The sequence below is a fragment of the Sinocyclocheilus grahami genome, unplaced genomic scaffold (genome assembly GCF_001515645.1).
Source record: "Sinocyclocheilus grahami isolate Dianchi unplaced genomic scaffold, SAMN03320097.WGS_v1.1 scaffold375.1, whole genome shotgun sequence".
Taxonomy (NCBI): Eukaryota; Metazoa; Chordata; class Actinopteri; order Cypriniformes; family Cyprinidae; genus Sinocyclocheilus; species Sinocyclocheilus grahami.
The window spans coordinates 92,097-102,901 of NW_015505554.1; the positions used below are offsets into that span (position 1 = coordinate 92,097).

Below are 10,805 nucleotides of genomic sequence, written 5' to 3' on the forward strand. Positions count from 1 at the left end.
AAACTATTCATCATTTGTAAATGTTTATAAACGATTACTAATCATTTATCAATTTTGGTGCTAAATTTTTTTTTTATTGCCTCAGCACTCACATTAGTATACTACTCTTCAATATATCATTGAACAGGATATTCCTTGAATCATAAATAAACAGGGGAAACATTTTTTAAAGGAAAATACTTGTTAATTTATCAAAACAATATAATATAAACAGATTGAACCGTGCTCCCTTATATTAATCAAATTGACCCCTGTACACGTCTGACCCTTTAACCAACCCATACCATCAAACGTGTCACTAACCTTACCCGTATCACTCCTCAATAGCAGCAAAAGTGTTGAGCATTGACACAAGCTTTTAATCATTTTATAACATCTGTTAAAATCATTTGTAGATTTTTAGAAGTGCCTGATCATATGGAATTGAAAGTTTAATGACATTTGTAAGCATCTTAACTTACATGAAATAATGATTTTTGTAAACATTATCTGATGTTTAATACATTTATTAGCAAACATTAACAAGCACATTATCTCACGTTTCTAACTCTTTGAATATATATTTACTAATGATCCATTAAGCATTATTTAATGTTTGTTAATGATTTATTAATGAAAGTTATTACAAAGTGTTACCACTTTGATTTACAATCACGATATTATAAGATCTATACCTATATTTCAATTTCATTTTGATATAAGTGTGCAGCCTCAATTGTTTATTTTACTGTTACTTTCGATTTAAGTAATTACTAGCTTTTCATCAACTCACTAATTCATTATCATTTCACTAAAAACACCATTAGTTTCTACATACATGCATGCAATTTTCTACATACATGCATGCTTTATTCATTTATTTATTTACTTTATCTTTTACATTCAAATTAATTTGTTAAAAATTATTTTTCTATCAACCTAATTTTATTCAAATTAGGACAAATATTGTAAAACAAAAAAGCATATTAAATCAAATCAAATCAAATCAATGAAATATAAGCTAAAAAGCAAGTAAGTATTAACTGCACACGATATTGTGCTGACTGTTCATTACCTTGAAATACGTGTTCCTTTACTTTTACTTTGAGCCCATCAATTTTGTTGAACATGTTCACATGCTTTCATACACACACACACATATAAATATATATGTATATATATATATACAGTGGGTATGGAAAGTATTCAGACCCCCTTACATTTTTCCCTCTTTGTTATATTGCAGCCATTTGCTAAAATCATTTAAGTTCATTTTTTTTCCTCATTAATGTACACACAGCACCCCATATTGACAGAAAAACACAGAATTGTTGACATTTTTGCAGATTTATTAAAAAAGAAAAACTGAAATATCACATGGTCCTAAGTATTCAGACCCTTTGCTCAGTATTTAGTAGAAGCACACTTTTGATCTAATACAGCCATGAGTCTTTTTGGGAAAGAGGCAACAAGTTTTTCACACCTGGATTTAGGGATCCTCTGCCATTCCTCCTTGCAGATCCTCCCCATATTAAATATGGCTGAAAATATGGAGGGAGGACAGCCCTGTTCTCATTAGTTTGACGTTTGTGTCCTTAATTTAGCAACCCTTCAGGTCAGTGAACACATTTATTCCAAACACTGCACAAATGTTATATCTGTAAAAAAAGGGAAACACAATCTAAATGCTTGTTGGTTCTCATCAAACAGTGAGATTGTCAGGAACTGTGTTGGAGGGAACGAACGTGGAGATGTGGATCAAAGCAACAGTCTTTAATAAATCCAAACACAGGGGATATCCACAACAAGGAATGGCTGGTGACACACAAACATGACGATTTAGACATGGCAAAGACAGAATGCGCAGACTGGGACTTAAAAACATAGGGTAGAGGACAATTAACACGACACACCTGAATCACATGAACACAATCAACTAGAGACAGAAACTGGGTCACTGAGAGAACATGGGGAGGAAAACATACACACAGACAGTCCAGTGGCGTGACAGAGATTTTATGACTAGGCTTGGGGCTTTAAAAAACATTCTTATTTAGTAAACTCCACAAGGGTGAGTATCATGTGCCCTTAAAAAAGTACTTAGCTTTAGGTTGAGAGTGATTGGCATTGTAGTAAGTGTCCAGTAAATCACTTTGTAAATGCAACAGTTAAAAGCCAGATATGTATTTTGTAGTCCAATAATTTTCCCACACTGAATTCATTTGACCTCTCCCTAACCCTCAGACACTAAATAAATAATTTTTACAAATACAATATTAACTGTGACTTTGGGGAAAATGTCACATTAAATGACACAAAAGCCCTAGAAATATAAAATGTGTGAACACAAATTTTGATTTTAGTTTCTAACAATTCATTTAATATATTTTTATTCTAGGCTTATCTATAGCTATATGCATATAGCATTAAATATGGGCTTAGAGACTGCAGACTTTACAGAGTGTCAAATTTGTTGACACTCTATTTTGAAATCTCTGTAACATGTCTCTGAGGTGTTTTATGATGCTTAAAAAGAGCAGTTACAGATTCTGATATTGGCTTCACCATTATTAGTTTACTAATGCTTCCATGTCCAGTATTAGATGGCATCAAAAACATCACCACATGAATGATTGCAGTCACACACACAATACTAAACACCGTGGTAGCTTCATAGATTGGCACAAATCAAGAACGTGCACACATTGTTCCCAAATGGTGCTTAAGCACTTGACTTTTGGCATCTCACTAGCCTAAATAAATAAATAAATAAATGGCATATATATATATATATATGTGTGTGTGTGTGTGTGTGTGTGAGAGAGAGAGAGAAAAACCTGTGCTGGCAAAATGAATCACAATGAGCAAATTTTTAAAAAATAGTTATCTTTATGTTCGCATTCTCCATTAAATTACCTTGAGAGCAGTTGAGATTATATATTATACATTGCTTTGCATGTGTTTACTGTATGTATGTGGATAAAGTTGAACGTACTGTATATCCCACTTTAAAAAGATTAAAGGGGTCATATGATGCTGCTAAAAAGAACATTATTTTGTGTATTTGGTGTAATGAAATGTGTTTATGTGGTTTAAAGTAAAAAAAAACACATTATTTTCCACATACTGTACATTTTTGTTTCTCCTCTATGCCCCGCCTTTTTGCAACGTGTCGATTTTTAAAAAGCTCATCGTCTGAAAAGTGAGGTGTGCTGTGATTGGCCAGCTATCCAGTGCGTTGTGATTGGCCGAATACCTCAAGCGAGAGTAAGCAGAGGCGGCGGGGTCGAGAACGGCGTGCCCAGCGGATTCGATGAAGGAGCGGCAACCACATGTGACGACCCCGGGCTGGACTCCGCTTCGTCCACGGTGAAAGCCGATCCGGCGATCCACAGCACTAAGTTGATGTATTCCCTCAGCGACCAGCACGGATCAGCTCTAGGCATGACGAAGCAGATATCGTCCTCTTTTGGAAGACCAAACAAAGTAGTTTCGCTTTCACAACGAAACACAGCGTCTCCACGGCATGGCGGCGGCGACAACAATACTACAGTGAGAATAAAAGTTACGCCTTCTTTCTTTGCGTGAACATTTGGGCGGCGTTATTTAAATCTTCCCACATAGTGACGTAGACATGTGGGGGCGTGTTAGAACGAGCCGTTTTAGGTAGGCGTGGTTAACTCTTAACTTTTATAAAGAATATCTCTTTGGATTTGACACTTTAGTCTTTGCAACTTTATAGATCTTCTTTATGCACCAAGAGCTTGTAACACTCCAAAGAGAAAGGAAAAATTTTAATCGCATTGTATGACCCCTTTAACAAATTAGTATTACTAGAGCTGTAAATGGGAATTCACATTACAATGTAGGTTACCAGCTATATAAAGAACAACAGGTAGCAGACACATTGGGTCACTTTATGTCTGATGATTGTATCATCGTAATTAATATACTATTTGTGCAAGAAGCACAAAAGGCTGAGAATCAAGGCCAAATGAATCCAGTGGTAATTTATTCAATTTTTCTATCTCTTCACCAGGTGTGGTCTTTGCATTATCCAGCCTGCTATTATTCCAGAGAGTCTCCTCTTGCCCCAAGGAGTGCTCATGTGACACTCATGCCAAAGTGGTGGATTGCCGAGGACGAGGATTATATGATATTCCACGTAAACTTCATCAAGATACCCTGGAGCTGTATCTCCAAAATAACCATCTCCGAGGCCTAGGCTCCTTGTCCTTTCGAGAGACACCACAACTTCAAATTCTGGACCTAGCAAATAATTCAATCACAACGCTTTCCCCCAGTTCCCTTTTGGGACTTAGAAGCTTAAAGGTCCTCAGCCTGGCCAATAACTCTATTAGGGAAGTGGATCGACACCTTCTGGTTTCAGTAAGAAATCTAACCATATTGGACTTGTCCTTTAACACCATAGGAGGTCTACCTGGAGCTCTTGCTGACAGTGTCCACTTTCTGACCCATCTGTCACTCCATTACAATCGGCTAACTAAGCTGGACCGTATACATCTGGAGGCTCTTGGTAATCTTAAAGTTCTGCAGCTGAAGGGCAATCCTTGGAGATGTGACTGTCATCTGATAGGACTCAAACTATGGTTGGAGACATTTGCCTTCAAAGGTAACAACATGGTCGAATCCACAATAGAGTGTTTATTAAAAACAATAATAATAATAATACATAGCTAAATATATATATATTTTTTTCTCACAAATGAAGAATGTAGGTAAGAATATTTTGAAATTATGACAATTCTGCTGAAATATATGCATATTTATATTGGTATTATTATATATTATTACCAAAAGCAAAAATCTGAATAATTTCTCATTTTCTATCACAGAGAAAAAAGTCAGTGATAAGCCCTTTGTAAAGTTTAGCTTGAGTGTCCTGTCTTGCACTCTGCCAGTGCCATTCTTTTCTAGGTAGGTGTGAATGAGTTAATCATGTTGAAAGGGAAACAGGTAAATTTAGCTCAAAGGGAATTGTGATATTTATAGGGAATTTTGACAGAATCACTGTTCTACGGCTGATCAACTGAATTGCCAGTGATTTATTGAACCGGCCGTATAACATCAACTCTGCAATGGATATTAATATCCAAAATATAATGAAAACATTATTTATTAGCATGTTAACAAGATCGGCAGTTTAAGACATTAACTGGTAACAAGATGCTTCTCTTTTCTATATAAATAAGACTTTATTGGACTAATCAAAGACATATAAACTAATCTAAAACATAAACACACGCACTCACACATTCACAGAAGTTGCAGAAATAGAGAAAGGGAGAAAAGAATGAGTTCAAGTGAGTGAAAATGTGAAATCCCCAGTTTATAGTAACATATGCAATTTCTTAGACCTGAACAACCATCAATCATTTAATTAACCCTTGCATTGAGTTTCTCATTGAAGCTATTAAACGTCATATTAAATGCACCAGTTCAGCTAAAATCTGGAGGTTTACTTGCGTTGCCTGTGTTTATAGGGATTCCCTTTTTGTGGCATCCTTGCAGAAAGGGGTTTCCGAAGGTTGTTGATTTGCTGGAGGTCTAGTAGTCGTCCGGTGTGACGTCTTGGCGAGCCAATCATTGGGCATCGTTTGTTGAAGAATGTTGCAGAGTTGTGGGCTGGTTGAAGTTCACCGATGAGGTCGAACTCGAATACTCTTTTACAGCAAAACTTAACTCAGAACATGAAACTCTCATTGGAAAAGAAAAGAAAATGTGAGAATGAGACCAGATGGCTTATCTCCTCATGATGTTAGAGGAGCAGCAGGCATGAAGGCCAGGAAGCCAAGCAACCCAAAATGGTGACAAAGGCACACTTGAACAAACAACATTCCAATGGTTACTGACACGACTTGTTCATGTCATGGGGTTTTAAACTCGGCTGTTAGACATATCCCTAATGGTGCTTTGACCAATTAGACATTATCTTAGCTAGGGGTGCTACTACATTTCTTCTCCCAATACATAAATCAACATGTTATCTTATTAGTCACATGGTCCGAATTTTCCCGCTCTTGCAGAGTATAATTTAGACTGGTTTCTATAACAAGAATCTGATACATAATACAAAGAATTGATTGATAGAAATGTTTCAAGTAGGACTTTTCACACACATGCATACCAAACTTGAATATAAACCTATAAACTATTCAATAGTTATTTAAAATGACTTTTTCCATGGTCTGTCTGAATACTTGACTCTGATTGGCTGGAAGGTATGCATTAAAACTTTTTAATGCACAGGTAGTTCCAAGTCACTTTAATCACCATTCTATATTAATGTGCTGCTTTAATTGATGCACACACACACACACACACACACACATCACTCTCACATAAACACAGTGAGAGGGAGAGAGGCCGGAGATTGCGCTGAGCACACACAGAAACTTTTTGTCAGTGCTGCCCTGCGACATTTATTAATAAAATAGAATAGATATTAGATCGCTACATTATCTTCCTCTGCAACGAGATAAAATCTAAGTAACTAAACCGCTTCCTTGTTTGAAGTGAGAGACGCATGACAAGCCGTTGATTATCCCTTACATAAACAATGAGTGATTAAAACGTGATAGTCAAATATGTGGGTTACATAGATGATATGGAGTGGAATGATATTTGTTCATAATTCCTTTTAGCATAATTTTGATGCATATATATCTGTAAAGACAGTCTCTGTGCCAATCTGTGAATGTGAGGACGTGCTCTGTGAGGAACAAAAGGTCCTTGTCTCTGTCTTAAATTCTTAACTAATGATTTTCCTCATGGATTTACTCGTGATGGTCATGATGTGCTGTCTCCTTGATCATTAATCTTGATTACTATCCCCAAATTTGACAATCTCCTTCCTGAGATGGAGTTATTAATAAGTGTTATTTGTTTTAATGCTGCAAGCTGTTCAAAGCTGCTAGTTAGATAGACTTGGTTCAGACTTGCTGGCGCCCCAGGGTATCTGATTTACAGCCATCCATGTGGTTATCTTGGGCCTCTTTGTAGAATTTGGCTCTTTGTGTGGTTTCAACACTGTTCTGATATCGAACCTTAAATTGTCTGATTCGCACTGATATCCTACAGCATATCTCACAATTGGATTGGCTGATCAGCTGACGTACAGTTTTAATGCAACTGGCAACCAGGAGTAGGCTCCAGATTTGGGCTGCACCTGTTAGAGCTCCATAAATTTTCCCTCCAGTCAACAGATCATGGAACATGTTTTTGCATTAGTCCTGCGTGTCCCTTTTGAACTGCTGCTGTGAGTTTATTTGAAATGTTGAAGCATGGGGTGACCTGCTGTTTAATTCATGACTGGGATGGTGGATTTAATTTCCATAACTTTCACATACTGTCAATATAAACTTATTACAAAAACAGTTCTGCTAAACCTACACCTACACAGTTTTGCTCAGTTTTGATATCTCATGGCTTGCTTGCACCACGCAGAAATAGAAAACGTAGTTTTCTGGTTACCAGCCCTGAGCTTTACATAAGGGCTTATTACACTAGTTAACCCTGTGTCATTCTAAACCCGGGGTAAGCAAAATTGAGGATTATCTTTTTTCACATTTTACAGTACACTGCTCATAATTTTTCCAGGGTATTAACAATTAATCCTGGGTATTCATAAGCTGACATTTCAGACTTTAAAGGAAGGGCCAAGTATGGTGTCCCATACTTGAAATTTGTGCTCTGCATTTAACCCATCCAAGTGCACACACACAACAGTGAGTAGTGAACAAACACACACACACCCGGAGCAGTGGGCAGCCAATGCTGCGGCGCCCGGAGAGCAGTTGGGGGTTCCTTGCTCAAGAGTTTCACCTCAGTCATGGTATTGAGGGTGGAGAGAGTGCTAAATATTCACTCCCCCCACCTACAAGCCCTACCAGATCTGAGACTCAAACCCACGACCTTCAGATTACAAATCTGATTCGCTATCCATTAGGCCACGACTGTCCTTTACATTCCCCAGGTAAAAAGTGGCACTAAGACCGCTTATAAATTACAAGTGTGAAATGTTCCTCTACCCAAGGTTAAAAGTAGGCTTTAGAACGATGATAACCCGGAGTTAAGCTCTGTGAAAAAATATATAGTGAAGACAACCTTCATCTGTTAGGCATTTCAGCTTCATCATTTTCTGTTGTTCTTAGGTGGAGTGGTCGACAGCGTCACATGTGTCCAGCCTCATCTTATGCTGCAGCAGGACCTCCGGCACATTTCCTACGAGCTTTTCCACTCCTGCATGATCACCAGCTACAGCTACCTGTTCACCAACATCCATTACCTGGACAATAAGCATCGCATGCTCAGCGGACAGCTCCATCCAAGCCCCAGAGCACCATCCGGGAGTGATTTCAGCCCCTCAGGAGAAGCGATACTCCCTGAGTGTGAGGCCAAGCAGAGATCCCGGCCTGTGAACTACAGACGCGCCATAGCCACAGTGGTTATCACGGGAGTGATTTGTGGAATTGTGTTTTTGATGATGTTGGCAGCAGCTGTCTACGGATGTGCATATGCAGCAATTAATGCCAAGTATCAAAGGGAGCTGAAGAAGAAAGCAAAAGAGGCGGGTTCAGGAGACAAGCGGAAAAACATTGAAAGAGAGAAGGACAAGGAACCTCTGGAGTGACGCGAAGATCGGCATCACATGATGCACATGAGCACAAATACACACCAAGGATACACTTCAGATTATCCACATACTGTTGTGTATCTACAAAGTTCCTTTTAATGCAAGTCAGTGTACTTGGCAGCCATATTGGCAATGCCCCTGGGGCAGCTATTTTCTAATTATGCAGATACAGATCCTACCTGAAAGGGGAAAGACGTAAATCTCCAAAACTGTCCATCAAGATTTCGTTTCAATAGCACGTTTTCATTTTATTTTATTTTATTTATTTTTTTATTTTTTTATTTTAGCTTCACCTCTTAAGACCCAGCAAAACATTTTAGGGAAAAAAATTGAATTTTTTCATGTCATAACATTGTTTATAGCATTAACAGCATTTTTTTTTAATGATGTTTCATTCATAAGTTATGCTACGTCTTCGGTAGAGGACATCGGGACTCAATTTAAAAAATAAATAAATAAAAAGACATGAATGAACATGCATAGGCAAAAACAATTTTTTTTTTTTTTTAAATCACCAATACATTATCTTTGTATAACTATGTTATAACAGAATTATTTGATATACCATTTTTCTTTATGCAAAATGTGTGTAAAATGGCCATAAACAGGTTTTCTCATTATATATAATGTATCTATAAACTAAATCTAATTTGCATATTAGTTTGTTTTTGGGGCAACGTAATGAAAAAAGAAGTGTAATAATGGGAGTAATAATTGACAAGATTTTCATAATAATATATAATATTTCATAGGAATATTGAAATATAATTTCTTTCCCTATTCATTTGTTGTGTCTCCCAGAATGTGTAATAAACATGCTTTTAGTCCCGGAGTCCTCATATGAGGACATGTATGAAATCAACGTCCTGTTTCGTAACAGAAAGTCATATTTTGATTTGAAACCCCATAACATTTTCCTGAGATGTTGATTCATGACACACAGCTAAAAAATTAGTCAGATTTAAATGATAATTACAAAATATTATCATATTTCCATAAGAGTGTCACTAAATTAATATCAGACATTTTTGAAGACCAAGAAGAGGGAGTGGTCATGGTGAAACATCCAAACATTTAGTATCTCTGCCCTGAATGTGTTCTGTACAGGACATCCAGACTTAAAACTGTGGCATGTACAATCTCAGAGAAATTCACTAAAATATAATGTTCTCATATGAGAATGCAGGGTCTCAGGAGGATAAATTAGGCTAGAAAAAAATAAAATTTTTAGGCTGGTCAAACAACTGCACATGCATGTTCTAGACTAAAAACAACAGCCGATACTTTTGACAAAAAGGCAGTTGGCCCTTTTTCTCCGTTTTCTCTAGTCATGTAGCAAGCAAACGAATAAACAAAAAAGCAATGCCTTCCTACTGCATAAATAGCCAAGTTTTATTAAAAGCTCATCTTGCCAGCAGTAAATTATCCCTTTAAATGTCCAGCACAATGCTGCCAAATAGTAGCCAGCTCACAGTTTATGGCCTAATACAGATTTCAAACTTATTTGAAGGCAAAGAAAACTGCCTCTCTCCCTTGTCACAATTATTTGATTTATTTCTTTATTTTTTCAGTACTGTGCACATCTTTGTGAAATCAACTGCAAATGAGGAGGAGATGGATAGTGTAGTTAAGACACAAAGTTCCTGATTAGTTCTATAAACGCCATAAAAAAAAGAATGTTTTATTGTGTGCAGGGTGACGAGCTTTCATGTTTCAGGTGTAATCCCTTGAATAAACTGAACAACAGGACATCCATTCCCACAGCTCTCGTATTGAGAAATGTAATTTTGCCAATTGATTTTTCTATATGTACTCTATCTCTGCCCCTTTGTACAGTCTCTGGTATCTATTGTAACTTTTTAAATGATAATACTGAAAACTGAGGGGACAATCCCCTCCTGCTGTTTACAGTATTGCAGCTCAGCTCTATAGACAAAGCAATATCAATTCCCACTGAGCTTTAGTTAGGCCAAAGATTTATGTGAGCATATCAAACGTATGTGTTTTAATCGATCCTGTGTCACCTGTTTACCCTTTTTTCCCCTTAACGGGGCGGGGGGTGGGGGGAAGTTGTGTGAATGGCTGATTCTAATACAAGTATTGCGATTCTGCTCGTGACACAGAAATTACAGTCACACAGAAGTTAATTACAGTCTACTGCATAATTTAA

General features: G+C 37.1%; 1 protein-coding gene across 1 annotated transcript in view; it reads left to right on the forward strand.

Annotated features, from left to right (window-relative positions):
* LOC107549564 (leucine-rich repeat and transmembrane domain-containing protein 1-like) overlaps positions 1-8,938 on the forward strand; it is a 22,857-nt gene extending 13,919 nt beyond the window's left edge. The window contains exons 2-3 of the mRNA XM_016230690.1: positions 4,019-4,612; positions 8,154-8,938. Coding sequence (XP_016086176.1) covers positions 4,019-4,612; positions 8,154-8,632 — 1,073 coding nt within the window. The 3' untranslated portion in view covers positions 8,633-8,938. The remainder of the gene's footprint in view (positions 1-4,018; positions 4,613-8,153) is intronic.
* The last annotated feature ends 1,867 nt before the right edge of the window (positions 8,939-10,805 follow it).